Below are 26,539 nucleotides of genomic sequence, written 5' to 3'. Positions count from 1 at the left end.
AGTGATGGATTCGAGTTATTGATACATGAAGGCAGCTTCCCCTCCCCCCTTTCTGCCTGTTCCTTCCATCTCCTCCTCGGAGGTTGACAAGACCTCTTGACATGAAATATTGTCGAACATGAAAAGAGGATAAACGCCGTATTAGATGCTCACTATTCTTTCGTGGCCCTTTCACTCTTTCTTCTTGGCGTCCTCATCTTCCTTTCCATTGGTCGTCGAGGAGGTGCTGCCTCCGCCCAGGAACATGGCTTTAAACTCAGCGTTGCTCTTCATCGGCTTTGGCGGCGCGTCTCCTTTTCCCGTCGGCGGTGCAGACACAGCGGCGCCGTTCGCCTTTATCGGCGCGGCTCCCTTGCTCGCCACGAAACCGAGACCGCGCTTTGCGCCGCCCTTGCCGAGGACGGGCCGTCTGACGGTCGACGGCGCGAACGAGGGCTTACTGCTACCCGCGGACGCCTTGGCGAAGTCCTTTTTGGCGCCGCCGCCACCGTAGACAATCTTGTCCGTCCGCATCTCGCCCTTGGCGTGCCGAAGCTCGTCGACGGAGCCGGTCCGGAGTTTTCGGCCGTCGAGAAGGTAACCGTCCAGCTGCAGCGCGGCGCGTCCCGCGCTCGCTGCGTCTTCAAACTCAACGCTCGCGCCGCCGTGGCTCGGCTGCAGAACAAGACCTGTAAAGCCGGCGATCTTGCCGACAATTTCCTTGACGCGTGCATCGTTTACCGTATCAGGGATGTCGAGCAGGGCAATGCTCCGCGCGGCGACTTCCTCCCGCGCTTGCGACTTTGATGAGTCGCCGTTGGCGTCTTCCATCGTCTCGTCACCCCCATGATCACGACTCGGCGCCGGTGAGGCCGAGTTGCGCTCACCAGACACGGCGGCGGCGCGCTTGTAAATGACGGGTGTTGACAGCGCGACGGTCATGATCGAAGTGCGGAACTTGGTGCTGTTTAATTCCGCGACGGCCTTGTTGGCCTGCTCCTTGGATGCGAGCTCGATATAGGCAGTGCCGTAACCTTTGCCTCCCTTGTTGCGCGGTATGCTCACCCGTTGAACGGGGCCGATCTTGGAGAAGACCTCTTTGAGTTCGTCTTCGGTGACGACTGTATCCAGATTGGTAACGTGAAGCTCGCGACCCTCGTCCACTGCTCCGTCGCGCTTTTTGGCACGAGACGGATCAGAGAACATGGCTGTAAGTTTATACTCGCCGTCCAAGAGCTTGCCGTGTTTCTGCGTGGCTTTTGTCGAGGCCTCCCGCGTCCTGAAGGTAACATAACTGAAGCGCCGACGCACATTGCCCTTCAGGCTGGGCATGCGGACGCTGATTATGTCGCCACAGTCTTTAAACAGGTTGCGTAGGTAATCGGGGCCTGCCGTCGGAGGATAATTGGTGACAAAGACGGTCAGGTCGGTGCCGGGCTCGACTCCAATCTGAGCCTCGCCAAAGTACTTTCCATCGCGCAGCAGCGCCGACTGAGCCTCTTCGGGTGACCTGAATTCAATCACGACAACTTGTGACTCGCCATCCTTGTCGGCGACTGTCTGCAAGCTGTTGATGTGTCCGTAGTCTTTGAAGTATTGCCGGATCTTGGTCTGCGTGACACTGGCTGGGATGTTGGTGACAAGGACAGATGTGTTTTCGCGGTCCCTTTTGAGACTCTGCTGCGTTGAAGCAGAGTCGGCCTCGTTTCCATGATTTCGTTGACGCTTGTTGGATCCCTCACCTAGAAGCTCTTCCTCGTCTGCCTGCTCGTCTCCGCGCTTCCGCTTGGAGCCCGAGGGTGACTGCTGATCCGCTTCCTCTGCCGCATGCGCTGCCTGTTGTTGCTGGAGCTGGGCGGCATAGAGCTCTGCCGCCTGAGCAGCCTCGAGCTCACGACGTCGGGCGGTTTCTTTTCGAAGCTCAGTCACGCTGTCGGTCGCGTTCCTCACGGTGCTGGGAAGTTCATAGTCGTTGCAGTGCTGGAGGTAAACATCCATAACCCTTTCGGGCCAGTCCAGCGTCTTACGCTTGACCGCACGACCCAGTACAGCTGTGGCTACAGAAGGGACCCGTAGGCCCACGGCAGCGGTAGAAGGCGTTGGGCTGCGGTCCTTTCCATTAGAGGCGAACACCATCATCTCCCATAGATAGTAGTTGAGCCAAAAGTCGTAGCTATCTGCGTAGAGCGACTTTTCCGCAAGCTTGTGCCACTGCGTCCTCGCGTCATCTGGCGAACGTTTCTTTTCTGTGAGATACTGGATGTAAATGCGTTCGAGGCGGAAGGCGGGATCGCCGCGGTACTCATCTCCGTAGCGATTCTTGGCTTGGTCGACAAACTCGATGGCAGCCTGCAGGCCCATGTCGGCAATGTCGACGGCCTCGTCGGAAGCGTTTAGATCCATGGCAGTGCGCTTCAGGAAGCCACACCAGCCAGCGTACATGTCGAGGAGAGCGGTCATCCCATTCTTGTAGAGGTCGGGGTGGCTCGTAGCCTTGTGCTTGATCTGTTCAATGTCATGGAAAGGAAGCCTGGCCTCCTCGGCGCTCAGGATGTAACGAGACCACAGCGCCCCCGACCACGGACAATGATCGACAGCGCGGCGAATGACGTCTAGCATGGCGTATGGGGATTGCGCAAAAGTCCCCGAGGTTGAGAGGAACCGAATGTCCTCCATCCATACGTATTCGTCGAACGCAAAGACGCCAGTCAAAGCGCGTGAGTAAAGACCGCGACACAGGTCGCCCGTCGTCTCCATGGTCTTGCTGCTCCTCTTGCTCTGCGAAATCTCCCAGTCTAGATACTCCTTCAGCAGGGTCTTGTATTCCTCATCGGCACCGTCGCGGGCGGCCTTGCGTAGCTTGGACTCGAAGATTTCGCGATCTTCGACGAGTTGCTTGGCTTCTTGAGACTTGGCCGTGACAGCCTGCATCGTGTCCTCCCAGGCGGATTTGTTATATGTGGAGAGGAAGGTGGAAAAGTCCTGCGCAGTCTGGTCGCGTGTGACGTGGGGTATTTGCAGACGGTCGGAGTAGAGGTGGGTGATACGTCTAACACCCTCAGCTGTCCTCGTGCGGTCGAGTAGGCCGCGCTCGAGAGAGATCCAGCGATCCCACAGCTCGTGGCTGTCGCTGATGCGGTACTGAATAGCTTCATAGCCTTGTTGCCAGAGGCTGAGGGCGGCATTCAGAGAAAAGATGTCGCGACTCATGTGCTGCTCCTCCTCCGACCAGCCGGTTTCGCCGGACTGGCAGTCGACATAGAGCGACCAAAAGTGATCGCAATAGGCGCGCCAGATTTTGAGACTGCTGGGTTCGGCATCGACGGCGAGCTTGAAGAGCTCGACGACGTGAACGTGTTTTTCAAGGTCATTCGCCTGACGGCTATGCTCGGCGACGTAGTCCACCCAGCGGTCTTCGCCGACGGGGAGGGGCGGCGCCATGCTGACGGTTGTGTCGCGCCGACAAGGGGCGGAGCATGGATGGAACGCAGGCGTCGAGCACGCTGTCGCGAGAAGAGGTTGCGATTTGATTGAGGCACAGCGTCTCAAGTAGTCGAAGCAAGCTAGAGCTGGGATGCTCAAGTCGCAGGTCCGGTTGTCGAGATGAGGGTACGAGAACACGCCAGGATTCGGAGGGCGAAATGTCCAGCGGAAAGAGATGGTTGGAGGGTCCCGATTCGCGACTTGTCAAGAGATTCGTGTGTTGGGCGCTCGGAGACTGTTGGGACGAGTCGCGAAACATAAAATAGCAAACCTGGTGCCTGATGAGGGTCGCGGGCAAGTCGGGTTGTCGGACAGCAACCAGAGAGAGAGAAATGGCCAGGGGAAAGAAGGACGATTGACAGCGCAAGCCGACTGATTGGCAGGAAGTGGCAGGCTGACAAGGCTGGGTCGTGAGTGGTGAAGGGTTGAGCACCCGATGCCTGTGGATAAGGGGATGGTCTAGAGGCAGGCAGATTTTCCAACCCGTGTTTCTGAGGTGAGGTAGGTACAACTGTCTTGGTTTCTGATTGCCTGTCATGACCTGAAATCCCAGGTACCGGAGGCCACCCACGTACCTGCCTACCTGGTACCTACCTTACCTGCCTAGAGGTAACAGTGGGCAGGCACTGTCAGAGGGACCTCCCTCTGGTGGGTTCTTTAGTGGGTCGGCCCTCTGTGCCGGCGCCGCCTGCTCTACTACCTTCCTGGAGGTGCCTTGCTTTGGAGGATGCCTTTAACCAGTCAGATCAACCGCTCGGGGACAGTACCTTCCTTAGTCATCCACGCCAGCCGCGAAAGAGCAACCCATCTGAAGCAGCATGAATCGTCAGGTTCGACTCTTCGTTACCCACAAGAGGCCAAACATGACAGGAATGCCTAGTACGGCACAGAACATGGCGCATCCCCTCTCTGATTCACAATCACCCCATCCCATCATGCCCGTCTCTGCCTTGAACGGCTGGGGCCCAGATAACGCCGCGGGACTGCATTTGCTGACCTTGACTGGCCGAGAAGCCCATTTGTCGCCATGGAGCCTGTCACTATGATGCTCTATGGTATCATCGCAGACGCTTCGACGAGCCAGCAGACGCGGAATGCGATCTGCTGAATCATCTCGAACGCTGTGATGACTCTCGGCTCCAGACAGACGTGATTCCTGTGATTTGCACCTCGAGTTGAGCTTCATTCCACTGGTCATCGCTGAGAATACGGTGGCCTCCCGGAGTCAACTCCGTGGCACCGATGTCCCTGGATTGGAGCATCCAATGGTTTACCACCACTACATGCTCTCCCTTCTGCAGCTGCACCTGGCCCCCGTAAGCCTGTACGAAGGTAGCTGAAGAACACGACGCGCCCCCGCAGAAGTCCGCGGACCATGCGGTGATCAAGAAACGAGGGGGTCCCGAAGCCCTGTTTTTGACCCCTTTCGTTCTCATTGCCGACAATCAGCTGCCATTTTTCGTTGGCATTGCCCCTTTTGTCTCCCTGAAACAGTTAATTGCCAAGGATGGCAACCATCAGCTTTCTTATGCTCGTCTTACACATGTCACAAGAACGACGATTCAGAGCAATGACTTGTCGAACGTGATGCGTGCGCTAAATTGTCCTGTAACGGGCGCGATGTACCAGTCAATCGACGTCAGGGAGCGCCCCCTCCCCCCCGTCTTGGGCTTCCCGGAGGCATGAACGATAAACGAAATGAGGTTGCCATGCAGCCGTGTTCCCGTCCGCTGCTACTAGAACTCCCGGTTCGGATTGATTAGATCAGGTTTGGCGCACTCCCAGACTGTTCAGGCTGCTGGGAGGCTTGGCCAGCCAGTGCTAGTTTGATCCGAGGGACGACCCTGGCGCAGATCCCACGGTGTCCCTTGTAAGCTTCACCCTCACATCCCCCCCTCGACGGCCGCCCTGCTCCTCAGGCATCGGAGAATCGTCTGGCGGTCGGCCATCGCATAGCCCTGGGGCTCTCGTGCCTGCCGAGAAGTGGTACGTTTGCCAACGAGCCGGTCAATGTTCAGGCTCCCATCATCAGACGAGAAGAGTGCTCTTTGCGTGCCCATACGCCATGGTATGCTTAGACCGCTTCTTGATCCCACATATGTCATTGCTTGGTCCGAACATGGCCAGAGAGCAGAGCACGCGCGCACACAGCCTCCCCTGACTGCCTGGCATGGCATGTCCGCCCGTCAGAGATGCTCGTCAGGCCCGGGGCTGAGGGGCCCTTGACCAGGCAAACCGTCAAACGTTTGATCGCCTGGACGGGACGATGATGTGGCTGGCTCGTATGGTCGGCTTGTCCGCCCTGGGACATACATCTCACTGCATTTATCCGTTGCGCTGAAAACGCTGTACCGCATCGACTGTCTGCTGAGCGCGAATTCAACGAGCAGCAACCCCTCATTGCCGGTTGTCCGAATGACATGGCTTGACTTGACTGACGACGATCAGTGACGGGCTCGGTCTCGCTCGCCCCTTCCGCATTTCCTTCCACGGACGTCAATCGAATGCCAGCCACGCCTTCTCCCCGCCCTCCTTCAAGTCACCAATTGCGCAGCGCCGGTTGTCCCTTTCCACCCCGTTCCCCCTCCCCCTTTGGTAGAGGTGGCCCTCGTCGACCAACCACTTGACCCTGGTTCGATCTGGATCGGAAGGAGCTAGTAACTAATCTGGCAGGAAGGCACATAAGGGTCCGGGGTAGGGACAGGGCACCAACACCAGGCAGGTAGGAGGTCTGGCAATTGCCTGGTATTAATTGCGCTGCCGATGTGCTACGTGATAGAAGCAAGGACTTAATGCGTGACAATGGGCACTGGCCATGACAGCGGACGGAAGGGAGAGAACGTCCTGGGATCCTTCCCAATCGGTGTCCCCATTCCAAGCCTCCGCGCCTGACCGTCGACAATCATCCATGTTGTCCCACCCCTCTCTCGTCCGGGGCTCGTGCCATTGAAAACCTCCCTGCCTCCCGCTTATCGTCGCGGCCCTCATTCCATCCCTCGCCCAGCCCGAGACTCAATTTTCTTCGCATCGTGTCGGAATTCTCGTCAGTTCTTCAAGTTTTCGTGTCCTCCTACCTTCACTTCTTCGACGCTCGGTCCGTCTCCTTCTTCAGGTGCTTCTTTTTCGAGTGTGGCCTGCATTATACCTACGACGACTTACACCATCCGCGTGGCACACGCACACTCGCCTGGCCTAACCACCTACGTTGGGGCACACCAGTATATACGCCATACATTCCGAGTGACAGTTCCTGTCGCGCCTGTCTAATTCAGACGTTCCCGGCCATTGAAGCTGGACCAGAACACTCGGCTACCAAAGTTGTGCAAAGCGCACTTTCATCTACCGCTACCTCGTCCCGCAATACATCACGTAGAAGCGCGGTATAACCTGTCACTCGACTCTCAAATCCTCGACCAACGGAGCCAGATAATTTGCAACCGCTGTGCACTATGCACAAGTGTACGGCCGTGTAACAACTCCCGACACGCCTAACGCCGAAGAGCCCCAACGGCTGCCCAGCGACTAAGTTGGAAGTTTATACGGAAACTCGGTTTCTGGCCTCACATCTAAGGGCAATTCCCTCTCAATCTCCGCAATGCGTTCGCATACTGCTACGGCGCTTGCTGGTCTAGTGTTGCTGGCTGCTTCGGCTAGCGGACAAGACCTTGCGTCTTTGCCCCCCTGTGGTGTAAGTGACTCTTGAAGCCTGTCTCCTGAGGTCTACTCCCGCATCTTCTGAAATCAAAATACTGACGCAGTCTTACTATAGCAAACCTGCGTCAATAGTGTGATTGCAAGTGGCCTCTCTTGTGACTCGGGCGATACAAAATGTCTATGCGCCAATGACAACTTCAAATTCGGCCTCAACGACTGCGGAAAGCAAGCATGTGACGAGGCCGTCGCGCAACAACTTGTTACGTATGCAGAGTCGCTCTGTGCAGGTGAGAATCGCCCAGGATGCAGCTCCAAATCTCAATGTTAACAGTATCCAGCAGCACCTCCTGAGCAGACGACAGCGGCTACTGCAGCTCCTGAGACTACGCCGTCTGCCCCAGCTGAGCAATTGACTTCGGCCACAGCCACGCCGTCGCCATCTACAACCCCCGAGGCCGTCACCTCATTGACTACCACTCAACAGCAGTCGCCCACTCCATCAACCGAAGAGCAAACAGTAGAAGGAACAACGACAGTCTCTTCAGCGGCGACCTCAACGTCATCTTTCAGTAGTGCCTCTGCAATCACTGAGGCGCCGACGACGCCGGTACGTCTCAACGTTTCAACACCCATGTTACTTCTCATGTCTATCTACTGACCTGCTTCATAATAGGTGCAAAGTTCAACCCTCATTGTTGCCTCGCCCTCTGCTAAGAAGGTGACTTCGGATTCACAAACATCGTCTTCAGAGCCACCCGCTGTACCAACCAGCGCCAGTGGAGATGGTGAGAAATCAAGTAATGCTAGTGGTGTTGCAGACAACGAAGATGAAAACACAGAGCCAGCAGCTGCAAGCGCTCTTTCGACCACAGCAAAAATTGGAATAGCCGTTGGTGCAGGTGTGGGAGGTCTCGGTATTCTGTTAGCTGTTTTCTTGACACTGCGACGACGACCAAGCAAGCGTGCTCTTCAGATTTCTGACCCAATGCCTGGCTCTGGACGAGACTATTCCGGTGGCATTCAATACATATCCGAGAAGAATCACTCGGAGCTTGAGATGAATTCGAGGAGGTATGAGGACATGGTGCCTCGTCAGACGCCCCGTCATATGATTTAGCGACGAGCTTGTTACACGGCGATTGATACTTGCAATTTTCTCTTGGGTCGCCTCCCAGCATCCTCAAGAAAAAAATGTCACAACCCAACCTTGCCTTATACACATGGGATGGCCGGTGTTGCAGTGTGGCGATGTGGTCGATATAGGCAGTACACAAAGTTAGCTATGATAATGAATTACGATACTGATTCCCCTCAAAAATGTGTCCTCGCGGACAAGTGAAGGTTTTTAGCAATTGTGGGTGACTTTTGTTCGTAATCGCCATGGCTGGAAAGGGGAGGTCAGGCTCGCTGTTGACAAAGCCAGGGAGAGCGTTGATGAAAGTCGCCGATCGATATCCTTTCTCAAGTACATATTTTTTACAAATCAGAGATATTACATGACCAACCAAACCCATTGGTCGTTGGAATCTTTGCCGCTACGCAGTTCTCACCCTTATCGCGACCTACCACGAGTAGTAAGGCCTCTGAGCCGTCACGGGCCTGTTAGGAAGATGGACCCAAGGCTTGCGCTTGGCCTCTTTAGCCACCCTCTCGTTGTGTTCACGTATCCTCGTCTTCTCCTCCTTCAGAACGACCGAAATGCCTGTGGATCCAACCGTCAATTTCAATGCTTCTGCGCCAAGAAATTGCAGGGCAAGCCCACAAGGGACCAAGTATCAAAAAGAGAGGAGATAAAACGTACCTGTTGACGGGCTGATTATGACACCTGTCCTGCCTCGGCCCTTGAACTCGATGCGACGGTTGCGAGACGGGCCCTTGTTCACCCACGCCTCGGCGACGTACAAGCTCGAAGGGTCCGTAATCTTGAGCGACTGGCCGTCCTTTGTCTTGATCTTGATGACAGCAGCATCTTTGTCTTCGGCGGAGGCGACACCAGCCTTGCTGAGACCCATGCCACGGCTCACCACGGCAAAGTCACGGGCCTCCTCGAGCTGGAACTTGACCTCGCGGGCCATCTTCTTCTTCGAGTAGGTCATCTGGGTGAGGGCGTCCTGGAGCGTCTTGCCCTGGATCTGGCGGGCGAGCATGACGAGCTTCTTGGTCGACGTCTCGAGGAAGGGGGACTTGTGGGTCATCTGGCGCTCGGTCTGGCGGATGCGTTCGACGCGTCGCGCATAGTCGGAGGGCTCGGACGACGCTGTCTGGCGCTGGACCATCTGGATGACCCTCTTGCGCTCCCAGCGGACGCGGGAACGGGGGTCAGGGTCGAGGCGCCAGGCGGCGGCCTCGGCGGGGGTGGCCTGACGGGCGCCGTCGGGGACGTCGGTGCGCGTGGCGAGCGAGTCGGAGGTCGCGGCCTCGACTTCATCCTGGAAGATCGAGTCGGAGAGGGCGGGGGCCTTGGTCTGCTGCTGCTCAGCCAGGAGGCGCTGGCGAACTTTGGGGTCGTCGAGGTCGTGGCCGCCCGAGGAGCGGTTGCCGGGGTCGGAGGCCTTGCGGCCGCGGCCGAAGAGGCTAGGGAGAGACCATTTGGTGCGGCGCTGGTTCAGAGGAAGGAGGCGTTGGGACGAAGGGGCGCCGGTGGCCAGCGAGGATAGCGTTGAGTGCGCTGGTGCAAAGGAGTCGTTAGCGAAGCTGCAGCCAGTGGTGATGGGGTCGTATGCAAGGCGAAAATGGACAGTCAAACTCACCAGATAGAGCTATCCTCCTGCTCGGGAGGTGGGCACTCATGCTGGGCGACGTTGGCTGTTCGGAGGGGGTGCGATCCGCGACAGCTTCAATTGCTTGATACCAATGGAGAAAAAATGGCCTAACAAGCTGCAACGCTGCACCTTCGCGTCGACCCAGGCACGGGGGTAGAAGGTTGCACGGGGCACACAGGCGCCGAGGTTTATCCGCCGACTGTCCTTGGTGGTGGTGGTGGTGGTAATGTGTCTGGCCTGATTGACCGAGCGTCCGGGAATTGATCGATCACGTGAGTCGGTTTCTCAGCGCGAATATCGTCAGGCCATTTTCGAGAGCTTGCCGGCTTCAATCAGCACCACCCGACGCCCGATCATCCCGACTGCACGCAATCGCCGCTCCTTCTACGAATCCTACCAACACCTCACGAACATCAAACACAATGGCCGGCGCTGTTGCTTTCAAGCCCATCACGGGCGTACGTCTCCCCTCGTGAATTGGCGACGCCGGAAGGATGCGGGATGGGAACTGACTGGACTTGAAGATGCTGCGACGAAACCTCGTCCTCGACCTCGGCATCGGCCTCGGTGAGTGACAGATCCTGCCAATTGGATTCGCTCGCCTCCTCAGGACAGTCTGCCGCTGCTCTTAAGCGACCGTGGGCTGTCTGTGGGGTGTCGGCGGTAGCCTCGTCCCGCAACGTTATGACTGACTTTGGATACGATAGGTCTCGGCTTCGCCATGGCCAACGCCTACTGGTACGATATCCCTTCCCCGCCCTGAGCAACGAACGGCAAGGAACGAACGAACGCAAACCACGAACAATCGACCATTTTGCAGCTGTGCAATTGAACAGAACGATAGACTAACCAATGCACGTTACAACAGGTACGGCTACCACATGCCTCGCACCCACGCTCGCGACAACTACTACTCCAAGCTCGAGCAGCAGAAGGCCGAGAAGCGCGGTGCCCAGGCATAGAGAATGGATTGAGGAAACAGGATGGCGGATGAACAGAGAGAGATGAGGATTGCGTCGCTGTGGCATTTAGACAAGTCGCGGGTCTGACGACCTTGTATCATAACCTGCCAGCAATACAAGCTTGAGGACCCCCTACTTTTTGTTTCGTTATCGACCCTCTGACGCCTCGCGAGGAGTCTGGGTCCCAGTTGTGGTCATTGGGGACATGGCTGTGTGACGGAATTGTGTGTACCATGATGTGATGCGGAAATGCAGTGCCCGATGCGACCAGGAAGACACACAGGGATACTTTTTACAAGGCTCAAGGAGAAATGTCAAGGTTTATGATCTTGATAGAAGGAATACATAGTCTTGTCAGCAACGCTCGTCCCTGGATGCTGATGTAAAGCCGTCGCGCTGCTGCCGGCCTCTTTTGCCGCCCCATTGGTACCTTCCCACGCCGTCGTCTCGACAGAGAATGTCCCCTTCTTGTCCTTACACCTACACATCAGACTGTCAATCCATGCAACCACCGCCCGGCAGAGCAAGCAATCAAGGCATCACATACTCTCGAAAAAAGCGATTGACCGCCCAGCACCGTACAGGACTGTTGGGTGTCTGTGGCTGCTCAATCTCGCAATGATACTGGGCTAAGCTGCGCAGCTTGCATTTGGATAGGTCGACGTCGCCGCCGCTGCTGTCGCCATTCAGCTTTCGTTTCCGGCCCCGGACGTCGGCCTGGACGTGCGCCGGGAGCTCCGAGACTGGAAATACGTGGCACGGTGGTGACATTGCCGGTCCTTGATGGATGGTGTGTCTGCTGAGGCGCGGGCGGGAGCACGGGTTCTGGGCGAAATCGAGGAGACGTCCCTTGATGAGGTGAGAGCTTGTGTTGCTTGGGCTTAACGTTATGAACAGTGCGACCAGGTTCGAGTGCGACTGTTTTCAAGATGGCTGGGCCGCAGCGAAAGCGAGGATTCGTTCGAGGCGGCTTGATGGGGGCGGAGTGCGTGACACAGGGAGGATGAGCCAAGTGTCGTCGGACTTAATTACAGCGTCTTCCGCCTGAGGCAGTTTTCGGGTGTCCCATTGAGACAACTAGCTAATTCATATCCCCATCGTCTAGATTCTTGCCGAACTTCGTCATGCAATTGACGCAACAAACACGACGACAATACCGACGCCCATTTTACACAATGTGAATAAGTCTCACAGCTCGTACCCCATCCCGGGTCTCGACGCCTTGGTGGCCCGCCAGCGACAGGCTGCTCCAGCATCACCACTGCAACTGACCGGTCGTTACCTCCATCTCATCTACGCTCTCATATCCACTCTCATCGCAGCACCTCATTTAAAGACCGTCGTCGTGATCGACCTCGAAAACCGGTTCGATGCCACACGATTAACAGTCGGCAGCGCACCGAATGACGATGCTGATCACGACAAGCACGATATCGAGACAGGCACTGATGACCCTCTGCGCCACGTGCATGTCTACCGCCCAGCACGTTCCAGCATAGAATACCTCCGAGATGTTATCGCCGCCGCCGAACACCGCATGCTGTACGGTCGTCACGACAGCAGGACCCGTGAATGGTGGGGTACCATTGTCATTGGCGCACCCCTGGCCGCAACCACCGGCTCCTCATCCGCCGCCGGCCGGCCCAGCAGCAGTAGCGTGCAAGCCACAGCCAGCTGGCGCGGCTGGATGAGAGTCGACCGCGATGAGGTACGCGGCTTCCCCTTGGGCGCCAGCGTCGGAGAGGTGTTGGCAGATAGGGAGAGGCGGCAGGCTGCGGTGGATGAGGCGCCATGGACGGCTTCATGCGCCTGGGGATCGATAGTTTTCCCAGAGAAAGGCGCGGCAGCAGCGAAAGATGAGCTTCCATCGCCTCGATAGGGTTTACAGCCTTCCAAGCATCACGTTCAGTCCGGTCTTTGGACCAGCATCGGTTGTGGCGAACACGCGAATGCAAGTCTAACCTTAGTCTAACCTCGGGACGAATACTTGGCCACTCGTCGATGAGGCCGCCACACATATTCACAAGGATCTATGACGGCAGATGGGTTAGGTTAGAGGTGCCAGGCAGGCAAGCAGCGATGTACCGCACTGTTAGTTGATCACTGATCACGACCCTTCCTCTCACACCAACATAAACCTCGTGGCCGAAGTCGCTAGACCGTATGTCGCCAATGGCTTCGGTTACTGGGTAGCAAAAACTAAAGTTGCATCAATAGCGTTCAGGCCTATGAATTCTCTGAACCGGGCATATCGCCGTGCCATCACCACCATCATCATCATCATCATCATGGGTCCGCCTCATCGCCGAGATCGATTCAACGCCAAGAGGCCCCTCTGCCCCGATGTTTTTCACGGCGATTGCAAGAAGCCTAGCGCCCTGTGCCATTGCGGCGAAAACCCCCGTCAGACGTTCAGCGAGATGACGGTGGCGTGCGTCCCTTACTCGCCCACACCAGAGGAACCATCAGCCGCCGACGCACATCTGCGCTTGCGTGCTGCCTGTACCAAGCCTGAAGTGAAGGGTGACCAGGGGGGCATGGTTCGGACCCTAGGATCAGCACGACCTTTTTTTTTTGCACTTGATAATGGCCTGCGAGACGAGCCAGCTCCGCCGTCAGGCGCGGGAAGGGGGCAGAGAAAAAAAAAACACCAAGCGAACAATTCGTCCGTTCGGAGTGGCACAGTGCGTCACGGCCGTCGATCATAACGTGGTTTCGGCAAGTCTAGCGGAATTGTGTTGGCCTTTTCCCCCCCTTCCTCCTCGCTCTAGTCGCCGAGGCCGTCCATTTCGCCTTGGGGCTAGAAGGTGTATCCGCCATCTCGGTTTTGCGCGCGAATCTTGAACAGTGGTGGTGTAGGGTCGGCACTTGGGGTGAGGCTGGGTTAGGTCATGACGTCGGCACGCTTTGTTATAGTGGGGACCCGTACTTTTGAGCCTCAGGGGGTTCAACCACTGGAGCGAGGAGGGCTGCGATGCTGTGGGAGTAGCGTCAACTCACACGAATCCAGAGGAAAGGATCACTTTGGGACGGAGCAGACAAGTATTTTGATGCAATATATTGTAAAGCCAAAGTCATTCTAATGATGATGTACGCCTATGGTATCAAATGCCCGCCCAGCCAATGTACAAAAGGAAAAGAAAGAAGACACCCTCAAGAAGAGAAGTGCATGCTGATGACGCTTTCGTAATGCGTTCCGATTCCTATTCAGGAACGCTGCTTAACCCTAATATTCCAATTTCGGTGTGTGCACGTGTGTGAAGTATTGAAAGATGCAGACAATCTCTAAGTCAGGATGGGCATCTCGCGCTCCTCGAGGGGCGTCAGCACAGCGCTGTCCTTGCCAGTGAGGGCCTCGAGGCACGCCTGCTCGCCAAAGACGTCCTTGCGGAGACCCTTGACGACGCGCTTGCGCAGCTCGCACTGCAGGCCGTACTTGACGGCGTCGAGAACGGTGTCGACGGTGACGCGGGGCTTGTACGCGGGCTCGGTGCCGTCCTGATACACGCCCGTCTTGACGAGGATGCTGTGCCAGTCGTTGTCCGCATGTTCGTTGTACGTGTTGGTGCCGCGAATATCGCTTTCGGGGGTGTCACCGACAAAGTAGACGGTGTCGGGGGGCGCGTTGAAGCCGTGCTGGTGGCGACGCCACTGCTGGAGGAGACGTGTCGCGAACTCAAAGGTGCTGACCTGGGGCTTGCCAAAGGCGTGGGTGTGAAGGGTGCCCTTCTTCTTGGTGACGTCCTTGAAGACGACCTCGAGCATGCGGCGCAGAGCACCCATGCCGAGACGAACGTTGTCGTGGGCCGCTGACCAGACGACATCGTTGTGAGAGAAGAAGATGGGGGGGCCCTCATCGAAAGTCTCGCTGAGGGTGCCAAGCTTGCCGCCCTTAGACATGGCGAGATCGAGCATGATCTGAATATCGCCAGCCCAGTCACGGGAGTCGGCAAAGACAAAGATCGCCTCAATGGTGACATCGGAAAAGTCACGCTCGCGCGAGTTCTTGTGTTCCTCCTCGGTGAGCTTGCGGAAAGGCGTTGTCGCGCTGTTGTGCTTGATAATGTCACCGGGGGTGATAACGTCGCGGAAACCGTAGCCTTCGGCCACTTGTCGGCACTTCTCGCCCTCACCACCGACAACGAGGACAGTCTTGTAGCGTTCGGCCTTTTCCCGCATGGGGGTGTGGCCGCAGATGAATTGCGCGGGAGACACTTCCATCTCCATCTGTGCGGAAAGGTCGCGGCATCGCTCCTCCTCAGTCTTGCCGCCACCGTTGGTCAGGAAGATGTATGGACTGGGCCATGTTCATTAGTACGAGCGTAGAACAACGGTATTAAGATAAACTTACATCCTCAGACCGTATTCGTTCTCGCCATTGAGGAATCGCATAGCCTCAACAGCTTCAGGGATGGCGCGACCGCCGCGGATGAGCACGCCGTCAATGTCAAAGGCAAATGCGAAACCGTCGGCTACGGGGGCATGGAGGGTGGGGGTCATGGGGGATAGGGCGCTCGCCGGGCTGCCAATGGCAGGGCTGCCATTGAGAGAGATCTCGCCAGAGGATGGTAGAGACGAGTCGGGGCTGCTCATAGACATGGCCTCAAGCTCCTTGCGAGCAGCCGTGATCTCCTCGATGAAGCTGCCGGTCGACGAGAGACGGTGGAGCGAAGGACGGGGAGCCTGAAGAGACATATTGGCGGTGGGTGGGTGGTATGGATCAGCTTTTGTGGATGGTATGGGGTTTGGGTTAGGTGGGTTAAATGTGAGAGATGGGATTGTGAATAGATCAAGAGGAAAGGGTCTAGGATATCCGTCTTGAAGTGAGAAGGTGAAGAAATGGTTTGTTGATGCTGATACTCAAGATTCACATCCTGTTTGGTAGAGGGGTCGAGGAGGATTATATATCCAGAAGGCCAGGGCCAGCCACGCCGTCCTCAAGTCACTATCGAGAGGACCTCTTCTCTCTCTCGCTCGAGTCTGACGTCCTTGTTCCAGAAGTCTCCATAAAAACTAGGCAAAACGAGGTGTTTTCACCCCCCCGTGCCTGGCGTGGACTCTGGATCCAGAGGGAGGTACCTCTGGCGTCAGCGATCCCCCGATGGGCTCTCTGTGTGTCGACTCATGCAAATGCAGCGCCGTGCTGCGTGGATATGCGGAGGTGGTTGCCATCGGGAACCCAAGAAGAAGCGACCCAAGTCCCACAGCCTTGTCCCACAAGGAGGTGGGGCATCGTGGTGAGCAAGGCTCCACAGATTCCAGAAAAAACGTGACAAAGAAATGCCTCCTTTTCTGTACGAAGGCGAGCTAAACAGCGGCCGTTGTGGGGCCTACCCTGTTCGAAGGGTGTGTACAGCCAAGGGAAGTGAAAACAGTACAGAGTCGAGTGGTGGCCCGAGAGGAGGCCGAGGGAAGGCCAAGGATGATGGCAAAAGAAGCGGGACGGACGGCTTGGGTAGAGCATCCAGGAGGAGCTAGAGGGGTAGTTTCAAGGGTCCATTCCATTCAATATGCGAGGCAAGAAAAGCACAGTGACGGATGTGCGAATCAATGCCTCGGAGGTGCCATAAAAACTCCATAAAAGTTGTCGACGGCGCCGTGCCCGGCCCCGTTTTCGCCAACACTGGAGGTGGATACGCGAGAATGGCGACGAAACAGCAACACGGCCTTGCATCTTGGAAAAAGCTACATCATCATGTCGTTTGCGCTGATAGGTTGACAGACAGATGGTTTGAACAGGGCCGCTAGTCCTCTTTTGCCGCAAAATGCATTTCGGTACTTGTGCCTCTGAGGGCCCCCCTATCGTAGTTCCATGTTGATATGTCTCGACCTCTCTTGCTCGGCTTAAGCGTGGTTGGAGAGTGGGAAATTGTGCGGCTTTTCCAAGCCAACAGGAACGCAAGGAAACTTGTAGATAACAGAACTAGCATCCTTGTCGTCATAGTAGGGTCAAGCCGGCCGCGAAAGGGACACCGGCCGTTTCGATTCTGCAGCGGCGAGGTTTCGGCGTCGGCCGTGAGCAGCGAAAAAAAAGGTCGAACAGAAAGGACGGTGACGAATGAAGGGAACCGGACGCCTCGCTGATAGCGACGCTGGCACCAACACTCGTCTCGATGAACTCACGATGGCCGTGCTATACAGGTGCCGTCTGGCTCATCAACGCCGTCATCGTACGTACCTGGCAAACAGGCCGAAGTGAAGGGGATGTCGGCCAGCAGTGGTGAATTCAAGCGATGGCAAGGGGCAGTGCGTGAGGTGGTGGCTACAGGGGGTCCACGGGTCCCTGGCAGGCAGAGACAGGCGGTGGGGGCTGGTGTGGTGTTGATGATGTGCGAACAGCCAATAAATTCCCCGGCATCTTGGCAGCCGCAAGCACATGTGAAGGAAGAGGCGTTTTTTTGCTGACGGGGTTGGGCTGGCGCTGCAGGATGCAGGGCGCATGGCGGCACGACGGGCGGCTTGGATCTGGTGTAACGGCGTCAAGCGATAGCCAGGACCCCAAACATGACCGAATGCCGTACCCTCGCAGCCATCTTCTCCCATAGCCACCGCACAACCCCTCAGCGCCCGAGCGGGCGGGCACGCAGGTAAGCAGGCAGACGTCTGCTGGTGTGCGCCATGTTGCTGCAGCATGAGGTCGTGATGCTGTAGGTGACAGTCACGCTTGGCTTGGCGGGTCTTGGGTTGGCTTTGAGATGCCCGCTCGATGCCGCTGGATATACCAAGCAATGTCCCTACCGGTGAGCAGTCCTCTGGTGTCCTTCGCCAGTACAGCCCGACTTGGATCTTGGCCAGGGTACATGTCGTAGCGCGGCTGGCGACTCATGCAGATGAGGGGTCTGACGTCTCAAAGATACCCAATAGCTGGTGCTGAACGCATGCTACCAGTGTTTCGCTCAGAGGAGACCCTTATCGAATGGCTCCCTGAATGCCCTTGATGCCGTCAGCCTTGATGGCATCCATCAGATCAGAGATGACGTTCCACAAAAGCGAGTACTCGTTGTACCTTGATTGCACGAGTCGTCGTTGTGCCAAGTCCTGCACGATGAAGGGTCCCACATGATGGGGTCCATCTATGCTCCGCTCTGACGTCACGGGTGAAAGGGGCCTGCCGCGGGGGCTTCTAACCAGTTAGAGGCCACCGTCCCAGGTTGCACCTGCAACCATGAACATGTCGTTAGCGCGTCGGTCCGAACGATTCACCGGGCAGGCGAGACGGAGGAACAGGGGTGCCACCAAAAAACTCGCCCTCATTCGCTCCTTCTTGAGGCAGCCCCAGGGGAAAAACTGCCCTTATTCGCTGCGTCTCCGTCTCACCGTGTCAAGTGTACCCCCCCGGCCGATCGCCGGGGCCGGTAGCCTTCGGGCAACGGACGTCGACCGCTCACACCAGCACCATAATTCTTCGTATCCTCAGCGCAGAATCCACGCTCCACGCGCTGACCCAGCAATCTGGCCTCCCCAGCATGTCACCGACGGAATACGACCTGACATTCGCCAGACCTGTCGCCATTGCCACCGCCTGTCGTGGAAAAACAGCACACGAGAGTGTGAGGGGGGGGGGGGGGAAGGAAAAAGCTGAGGCCCACGCACTCGGCACAGAAAATAACCCATCAAGTCACAGAGACAACAGGTTCATGATAGGCGCAATACAGATGCAAGAGTTCAGAAACAGCCATGTCAGACTTTGAGCACGCCCACCTATCCGTCAAGGTGTATGGTTGGATCACCCAGGCAGGCAGGCGGGCAGTCAACTGTGCGGGCATTTAGTGTGTCCTCTGCAACCCAAAACGTTTGGGTGCCCGGTTTTCCTGCTTGGCACATGGAACACCGGCTGACAGGTGAAAGTTGATCGACATCTCATCTTTGAACTTGACAGATTGACACCGATTGCCCCTCGGGACTTCCACCTCCAGCTTAATCTGGCGACTGGCAAGCCCGGGCACGTCGTAGTGGCTGCACACCGACAGCTCTCACAGCCCGCCGCCGACTCGATGTCTTGTCGATCAATCCTGAAAGGGAGGGCATCTTCAGGTGCCAGCTGCCGCCGTGGCATGCTTTTCTTCCAGGATTGTGAGGAGCGCCTTTCGCTAGGCACGCTTGCCGCCGGCCATTCTTCGAGTGGGCGCACCGACCGCATCCGTCTTAGAAAATGATGACCTCCTGATCGACCTAGCTGCCGCTTTCCGGGTCGCCAGGCCGAAAAATCACGACATTCTACCTTTTGCTAGCTGTGTCAACTTGAGCTACGCCATCGGGCATCCACGCCGAGCGTCCCCGTCCTGCATGCCCAGTTCAATGTGGTAATGGCGTTTTCGGTGCGCGTCGACGACGTCTCTCATCACACCGTTGTTCCTATCCTTCCAGCCGGTTCGTCTGAAGCATGTTGCTTCAGTATTGACTCTCCCTTATCGCAACCACGACGACAAATCGCGCTGGTTTTGGGGTACCCGCGCCTTCCCCTGCACCCCAGCAACGACCATGTTGAAATCAGCAGCTTTGACCGTCATCAACCCTGGGCACACTACAGACGTCTATCAAAGCGCGCAATACACGAAAAGATACATGGCTACCGGTCGCCTCGAACGCACTCCACCACAGTCCACAGAAGCCCACACTATATACTACAAAGTATGGGCCTCGGACGAGCAATCAGGTCGTCTCGTCTTAAACTGGAGCAAGCCTAGAACCTCCACGATCGAGACATGTGGGTAAACTACCCACACCGAAAAGAGAGGAGGGGATTGTGACCGATAGAGGAGGGGAAAGTAACTGGCGAAACCGCGCAAGGTGGGTTTCACCTCGGCTGCCTCCCCTTGATGGACGGGGTAGACGGGGTAGGCATGGTGGTGGGCACGACGCAGAACTCCAATGCAAATGAGCGAAGAGACAGAGAGGGTGGGAGGCAGCCGATGACCTCGAGGGCCATGAGCGACCGCTGTTTGCTCGTCGAATGTCGGCGGTCTCCGATCCTTTCCTTCTTTCCGATGTGAGACTGTAGAGGTCAACGACCAAGGGTCTACACTCTAGGATCGGTTGCGGGCACCTCAGAACCTCAAAAACTTAGCTCAGTCTTCTCCTCCTGAGCTGTAGTGATTCGGGCTTTGCAAAGTTAGTGTCGACGCGCAAAAGTCCGCGGCACGCTCACATGGAATCGCAAGATCACTCCAGACCTCATCCACAACAACACGTAGTTGGCGGTGTCTGTTGCCAAGCTGTATCACTGCCAAAGGCGTGACGAATGTTCACCCGCATGTCCTGGGCACGATAAACCCCAGCGAACCCACATTCAGGAGGCGCATACTCACCATGCAAATCATCGTGTCGTCGCATGCCCCCCTCCTCTTCACGAGAACCGTCCCCTCCTTTTCCCCGCCTTTCTTGGCCCAGCACAACGCAACGGCCTTTTCAGAGAAGCGCGGACCATCCACAATTAAATTCGCCGGGTTTCCTCTTTGCGCAGTTCCGGGTGGCATTATTGGACGACTTCTTGGGTTCGCGCGATGGGGTCGGCCCCAAACGAACCGAAATGTTACGGATCCTTGTGATGCAATCTTGCCGTTAAGTTGATGTTGCGGATCGCGGAGTGGCGCTCTCTGCACAAGTACTACTGTAGTTCAAAAAATCCGCGTTGGCGCGGCTGACTTGTCGCACGGGCGGCATCGCTGAGTCAACAGGGAGACACTGTAGCCTCTTGAGGCATTCGTCTCGCATCGATCATGGACACATCTACGGGTTGGGCCTGACTGAGTTTGAAGATTTTGGATGCGGCGAGGCCTTGTTTAAGGCGCAGCCAGGCCCCCCACAATTGAAGAGTTGTACGTCGATGGTGTGGATGGAATGTCGCGTCTGACGTTCAAGACCGAATCATTCATCTGCTATCAACACCTGGTCCATGGGTGATGGAGGAGCGGTATCATGAATGGGATGGGCGCTGTATACTTGTCCAAGGTGGCTTACCTCAGCAAGCCGGCTTCTAGAATGTGGATACCGCAGGCCCATCATGATTGGTACATGATGCTCTTGTTTCAGAGATCATATCCGCGCACAACCGCCTTTCTTTCAACAAGCACAGTAGCGAGTTTCGATAGCTCAGGGGTAGAGCAATCGGCTGCAGTCCGATAGGTCAGGCGTTCAAATCGCCTTCGAAACTTCATTTTTTGCCTTTTCTCTCATGATCTCTCAATCACGCAGAATCTTGGCAAATTTATGGGAGCGACTTTTCGCTGACTACACACATGAGCACAGATATTCCCCGTGACGCGGCCGTTGCTGTATCTAGGTAGACGACTAGGTTCATGATATGGTAGACAGTTGATATTCTGCGGTAGGAGATGTCACATCGCGCGGAGTGATGTGTCTAAGATCAGTTTTGAATTGTCTCAACAGAACCTGTTTCTTCCTTGCGAGTCTCGTTCTTGTAGCATGGCATAGCATGGTACTTGCGCTCTGTTGCAAAAGTTGATCGCCGCATGTGGGAGCTCACGACCCTTTCCGTCATGTATACACGGCAAAACAGACGGTTCTCTACATCGTCAGGGCATGTGGTTGCCCGTAGCCACTGTCATCGCGGCTTCTTGAGTATGTTGATCTGACGTGGTGAGTCTTCCGGCCAGTCAGTGCCGAACTCTTTGTCCAGTTCAATGATATTTCTGTCGTATATCTAACCGTGCTCACTCTGTTCATCGCCATGCATCACTGAGATGTCACGTCCACGGCTTGAGGTCATTGTGGTCAATGTGATCAAGTAGCCACGCGTTGTTGATTTCTGAAAGGACTGTCTAAAAGGGTTGGTCTCACGATGTCAAAAAGATCGTAGTGTTGTGTTGCGACTGATTTCCCACGCTTATAACCTCCAGGCAAAGCGTCGTTAAGACGAGACTGCCAGGCCGTGTGGCTAGCATACTGACCGATATACTCCCTGAGAACGAGGCAGCCAAGAAACATCCATCTCAAATAGCGCAAGTAACGGCACGGAGCGGGTCTGGGTACCCTATGGACGAGTTACACACAGATTCAATAAGCCGCATGAGAACTTCGCTTCAGTTGGGATTCTTTCTGCAAACGGCTGTATCCCAGCATATCGATCAAGGTTTAGTCAGAGACCTTCATCTCGACAAGAGCACTACTGCCATAGTGGTGGAGCAATAGTCGCATGTTTTGTGCCTGGCGAAAGAAGCAGCCGCTGACGAGCCAAAACCGTGAAATGGCCCATCCAGCTCCGGTATTGCGGAACACAATGCAGACGAACACACCAGGAACAACACACCCAACAGACATATCGATCGAAAGGGAGCACACAAAGCTCATGTCTCATTTGGACCAGGACTCTCGAGTGGATGGCTGAGATCAAGGTCGTGTCATATATACGCAAATCCGGGGGAGCCATCGTCCACCCCACGCCTTGGTGCCCGCTTTGTGCGGTGGCACCTAGCATGTCTTCTGAGCGACACGTGCAGCTACGACCGTCCTGCACATCCCGTTTGTGTCCTCTCACCGCCCTCAGGCCGCAGAGCACACCACGCCAGCCCGTATACAGATCTCTCCAGTCCTTCAACGCCCGCTACATGCCCCCCACCCCCTTCACTGCAGGTTCACAAACAGGCCGCCGTCCACGAGCAGCTGCGCACCGGTGACGTAGCCGCTCAGCTCATCGCAGGCGAGGAAGACGGCGGGGCCGGCCAGGTCATGAGGCACGCCGGTGCGGCCGAGGGGGATGCGGCCCTCCATGTAGGTGCGCTTGGCGTCGTCGTTGAGGTCGTCCTCGTTGAGCTGGGTCTTGATGGTGCCGGGCAGCAGGGCGTTGCAACGGATGCCGTGCTTGCCGAGGGCGACGGCGGTGCTCTGCATGAGGGACAGCACGCCGGCCTTGGTGGGGGTGTAGTGCGTCTGCAGGCCGCCGCCGACGAGGGCCGAGATGGACGAGACGCCGATGATGCTGCCGCCGGGCGGCGACTGGGCGGCCATCTGGCGCGCCGCGGCCTGGACAAAGTAAAAGGCGCCGTCGAGGTTCGTGCGCACCGTCCGCGTGAAGAGGTCGGGCGTCAGGTCGAGGAACTCGGCAAACGTGCAGATGCCGGCGTTGGACACGCAAATGTCGAGGCGCCCGTTGCCCGCGTGCTGCACGGCCAGCTCGACCGTCGCCGCCGCCGTCGCCGGCTCGCGGATGTCGCCTGTCAGGTGTGCGAGGCGGCCTGGCGCCGACGCGGCCTCGGCGATGAGCGAGTCGAGGTGAGGCTGGTCCTTCTCGAGGCCGAGGTGGTTGACGACAACGTTGGCACCCTGGCGGAGGTACTCGAGGGCAATGGCACGGCCAATGCCCGTTGTGCCGCCCGAGATGATGGCAGTCTTGCCGACGAGAAGGTTTGTAGGCGCCATGGCGGTTGTGTGTGTGTGTGTGTGTGTGGGATGCTTCAGGTGCCTGAAGCTGGATTCTCGGTCTGGAGGAGGGGTCACCGAGGGGTCGTGAGAATAGGAGGGGCAAAACAGCAGGGGCAGCAGCGAGTGAGGGGTCGTGACTGCTGAGTGTGATAGAGAAGCAGTGTGACGATCAGACCAATCAGTCGGCAGAAAATATGAACTGGCCAGAACAAGAGTCGGTCAAAGCTGAGGAGGATGAGGAAACGGAGATGGAGCAGATACGATGGCAGGAGAGCAAAATATCATGATGGAGCGAGACGGAGTGTATGGACAGCCTATTTAACACACAAATACAGGAAGGGATCCGCCGAGGCGTGACAGCCGCCCTGAATCCCGTGAGCAAAAACTGCCTACAGGTACCCTTACGTGGGCACCTTGAGGTACCTACCTACTTTCCGTGCCTTGTAGCGGCACTCCTCCATCTGTCCGCCTCTCTTCATGCCCGCTCGTCTGTAAGTGCTTCCCCCTCTTCTTCTCACGTCTTCCTCTCTCCGTCTCTGCTGCTCGCCCACGCCAACGCAACTCGGTCCCCGGGTTGGAGGCTCCCAGACCTTAAAGGCCCAAGAGGGTCCCCGCCAGGGCACTGTCCAGTGGAACCCACTCCCCTGGGCCCCCTTGGCAGGCTTCCCTGACGGGGTTTGCCAGCAGCGAGCGCAAAGGGGGGGCGGATCCACTGGATGGGGTCCCCTAGACTGCCCCGCGTCGCCCCGCGCTTCGGGCGCAATTGCAGCGAGACGCAACTTTGCGCGGATGGCGGGCCCCGAAAATTGAACAGCGGGCACACAATCACCGATCATGACACCAGAGAGCCACGAATGCAATGCTGTTTCGGAATCGTCGTCCGACAAATGGCATTCGGCCTGCAGGGTCCGCAGAGGACAGCGTCGCATCGATGCAGCTGTTTCATCTTGCGTGATTGGTGGGCTTGGAGTGATATGACACCATTTTCTACAGTACAGTCAGTACACAACCGAGCATGCATCTATTTCATGATGATCGATCATCGGCAAGTGAGTGAGCGGCAGATGCAGGCGTGAGGGCTAGCGCGCTACGGCAATGAGCCTGAGATCGTGTTCATCGTGTTTATTCCAACGTGCACCCCTTGTCCTCGCAATCGAGGCAAAATTAATGCTGCGTGATGCTAAACTTGAAATTCATTCTCTACTCCAAAATTGGTATTCGTCTACATCATTTCATTCCCAAGCCCGTACCCGATTTGTACAAACCGCACTCGCATGCATGCACGACTCTTCTTCCATTCGTCTAGTTCGTCGCCACGGGCTCGGCGCTGCCCGTCGTCAGCTCCTGCACCTTGGCCGTAATGTCGTGGACGATGCCGTTGACGCCGTTGGTGGTGGTGCCGTTGACTCCGTTGGTCTTGGCCTCCTCGACGGGGGCGGCGACGGCAGCGGCGGGCGCCGCCTCCTCCTTGGGAGCCTCGACGGCCTTGGGGGCCTCGACCTCAGGTGCGGCGGGCGTCAGGGCGGCGACGGGCGCCGGGTTGAGCCACCTGTCGGCGGAGATGAGCTTGGAGCGGGCGGCGGGGTTGAGCGTCAGGCCGAAGCCGGGCTTGTCGAGGTCGGCAGCCGTGAGGAAACCCTTGTTGGGGATGGGCTCGTCGAGGAAGAGGTCGCCAAAGACGGGCAGCACGCTCTTGCCGTCGGGCGAGTTGGCGAGGTACTCCTGGAAGGGCGTGTTGGGCTGCGACAGGACAAAGTGGTAGCTGTAAGGGCCGCTGGCGTGGGGCACAACGGGAATGTCGTAGGCGGCAGCCATGGCCGACACCTTGAGCAGCTCGGTCAGGCCACCGAGCCACATGACATCGGGCTGGATGATGTCGAGGTTGCGGCCCTCGACGAGCTTGCGGAAGCCGTAGCGCGAGTACTCGTGCTCGCCTGTCGTGAACTTCTTGGTGGGGTGGGCGCGCTTGATCAGCTCAAAGCCGTCCGTGTCATCGGGCGACAGGCACTCCTCCCACCAGTTGATGTTGATGTCCTCGCAGGCCTTGGCGAGCTCGATGATGTAGGACACGTTGAGCGACATGTAGCAGTCGACCATGAGGGGGAAGTCGGGGCCGACGCTCTCGCGCATGGCGCGCAGGTACTCGACGTTCTTCTTGAGGCCAATGTGGCCCTCGTCGGGGCAGTAGGGCAGGGCGACCTTGGCACCCCAGAAGCCCATGGCCTTGGCGGCGGGCGGGTTGGGGCCGGTGCAGTAGAAGTCCATGCGGTCCTTGGTGGCACCACCGATGAGCTTGTAGACGGGCTCGTTCCTCAGCTTGCCGAGGAGATCCCAAAGGGCGAGGTCGATGACGGAGATGATGGCAATCGGGAGACCCTTGCGTCCGTAGAACATGGAGGATCGGTACATCTGCTCGAAGAGGAGGTTGGTGTCGCGGGGGTCGGCGCCGATGAGGAAGCGCTCAAAGTGCTGGTGGACGAGCCAGCAGGCCGGGGGGCCACCGAAGCCCGTGGCGAAGCCGACGGTGCCGTCGGTGGCCTCAATCTCGACGAAGAAGGAGCCGAGGACGTTGATGCCCCAGCTGGTACGGGACTTGCGGTACTTCTCCCATCGCGAAGAGGGGGTCGAGATGGGCGAGTCGATCAGCCTGTATCGGTGGGCGCCTCGTTAGCCTTTTTCCTTCCTTCTTTGTTCTCTCTTCTCGACGTTCTTCGGTTCTTGCCCGTCTCTCTCGCTTGTTCTCCCAATGGGCCGGAGGTCCGCCAACGCTTGGCACCCTGGGCATTGGAGAACCAGGCCATCCAGAGAGCAGCTTCGTTCTTCACCCAGGAATGCAGCAGATCGGGCTCAGAAGGGAAGAATGGATCAAACTCACCAGTGACCACCCTTGACGTTGTGGTAATCGCCTCCAGCACCGACGCCGTCAATGACATAGGACCGAACGGCCTTGATGGTGGGGAACTGCCTGACGCCGGACGCCATTGTGTCACAGTTTCGATGTTGTGTGATAGGAAGAAAGAGAGAGAGAGAGGTCGGGTGGGTTGACGGTGATGATGCGATGAGGGGTCGCTTCACACGTTGGAGATGGGGGGAGGAGGGGTGAAGGAGGAAGAGGAAAGAGGGTGAGGAAGGGACAGGAATATAGTCGAGTCAAGAGGTGGGAGCAGAAGGGGGTTATCAATGGACGGCCGTGACGGCACAGTGGTGCGGTCGAGGGTCGGCGTAAGCCTACCGTCGGGGATTCTCTCTGCTCTGGCCGATCCAGGGCAGGTACGCACCCACGGCGGGCGCGGCGGGCGGCACCTACAATAGGCAGTA

At 57.2% G+C, this 26,539-nt stretch overlaps 8 protein-coding genes and 1 non-coding gene across 9 annotated transcripts; 4 read left to right on the top strand and 5 right to left on the bottom strand.

Moving 5' to 3' along the window:
- Positions 1-171: 171 nt before the first annotated feature.
- Positions 172-3,420, bottom strand: PRP24 (Splicing factor; the record flags this gene model as incomplete). Its single annotated transcript, XM_028642411.1, has 1 exon — positions 172-3,420. The coding sequence occupies one exon, from the start codon at positions 3,418-3,420 to the stop codon at positions 172-174; it is 3,249 nt and encodes a 1,082-aa protein (XP_028493772.1).
- Positions 3,421-7,057: 3,637 nt separating this feature from the next.
- On the top strand, positions 7,058-8,233 carry D7B24_008321 (uncharacterized protein; the record flags this gene model as incomplete). The annotated part of the gene is made up of 4 exons (XM_028642410.1): positions 7,058-7,150; positions 7,232-7,403; positions 7,455-7,723; positions 7,790-8,233. The coding sequence occupies 4 exons, from the start codon at positions 7,058-7,060 to the stop codon at positions 8,231-8,233; spliced, it is 978 nt and encodes a 325-aa protein (XP_028493771.1).
- Positions 8,234-8,427: 194 nt separating this feature from the next.
- MRPL22 (54S ribosomal protein L22, mitochondrial) lies at positions 8,428-9,906 on the bottom strand (the record flags this gene model as incomplete). Its single annotated transcript, XM_028642409.1, has 4 exons — positions 8,428-8,500; positions 8,683-8,818; positions 8,918-9,784; positions 9,867-9,906. 4 exons carry the CDS (start codon positions 9,904-9,906, stop codon positions 8,428-8,430), a joined length of 1,116 nt encoding a protein of 371 aa, XP_028493770.1.
- A 394-nt stretch (positions 9,907-10,300) lies between these two features.
- Positions 10,301-10,840, top strand: COX9 (Cytochrome c oxidase subunit 7A; the record flags this gene model as incomplete). Its single annotated transcript, XM_028642408.1, has 4 exons — positions 10,301-10,336; positions 10,403-10,445; positions 10,586-10,616; positions 10,747-10,840. 4 exons carry the CDS (start codon positions 10,301-10,303, stop codon positions 10,838-10,840), a joined length of 204 nt encoding a protein of 67 aa, XP_028493769.1.
- A 783-nt stretch (positions 10,841-11,623) lies between these two features.
- On the top strand, positions 11,624-12,719 carry D7B24_008318 (uncharacterized protein; the record flags this gene model as incomplete). The annotated part of the gene is made up of 3 exons (XM_028642407.1): positions 11,624-11,698; positions 11,770-11,799; positions 11,946-12,719. 3 exons carry the CDS (start codon positions 11,624-11,626, stop codon positions 12,717-12,719), a joined length of 879 nt encoding a protein of 292 aa, XP_028493768.1.
- Positions 12,720-14,125: 1,406 nt separating this feature from the next.
- Positions 14,126-15,535, bottom strand: D7B24_008317 (uncharacterized protein; the record flags this gene model as incomplete). Its single annotated transcript, XM_028642406.1, has 2 exons — positions 14,126-15,137; positions 15,192-15,535. 2 exons carry the CDS (start codon positions 15,533-15,535, stop codon positions 14,126-14,128), a joined length of 1,356 nt encoding a protein of 451 aa, XP_028493767.1.
- Positions 15,536-20,921: 5,386 nt separating this feature from the next.
- On the top strand, positions 20,922-20,993 carry D7B24_008316. Its single transcript has one exon. It is a non-coding gene; the product is annotated as a tRNA-Cys (tRNA).
- A 1,430-nt stretch (positions 20,994-22,423) lies between these two features.
- On the bottom strand, positions 22,424-23,218 carry DHG2 (L-rhamnose-1-dehydrogenase; the record flags this gene model as incomplete). Its single annotated transcript, XM_028642405.1, has 1 exon — positions 22,424-23,218. One exon carries the CDS (start codon positions 23,216-23,218, stop codon positions 22,424-22,426), a length of 795 nt encoding a protein of 264 aa, XP_028493766.1.
- A 1,305-nt stretch (positions 23,219-24,523) lies between these two features.
- Positions 24,524-26,203, bottom strand: D7B24_008314 (uncharacterized protein; the record flags this gene model as incomplete). The annotated part of the gene is made up of 2 exons (XM_028642404.1): positions 24,524-25,868; positions 26,097-26,203. The coding sequence occupies 2 exons, from the start codon at positions 26,201-26,203 to the stop codon at positions 24,524-24,526; spliced, it is 1,452 nt and encodes a 483-aa protein (XP_028493765.1).
- Between the last annotated feature and the right edge of the window lie 336 nt (positions 26,204-26,539).

Source organism: Verticillium nonalfalfae (genome assembly GCF_003724135.2).
Source record: "Verticillium nonalfalfae strain VnAa140/NRRL 66861 chromosome Unknown scaffold_73, whole genome shotgun sequence".
Taxonomy (NCBI): domain Eukaryota; kingdom Fungi; phylum Ascomycota; class Sordariomycetes; order Glomerellales; family Plectosphaerellaceae; genus Verticillium; species Verticillium nonalfalfae.
The sequence above is the reverse complement of the archived record's forward strand: the minus strand, read 5'-3'. Positions and strand labels throughout refer to the sequence as shown.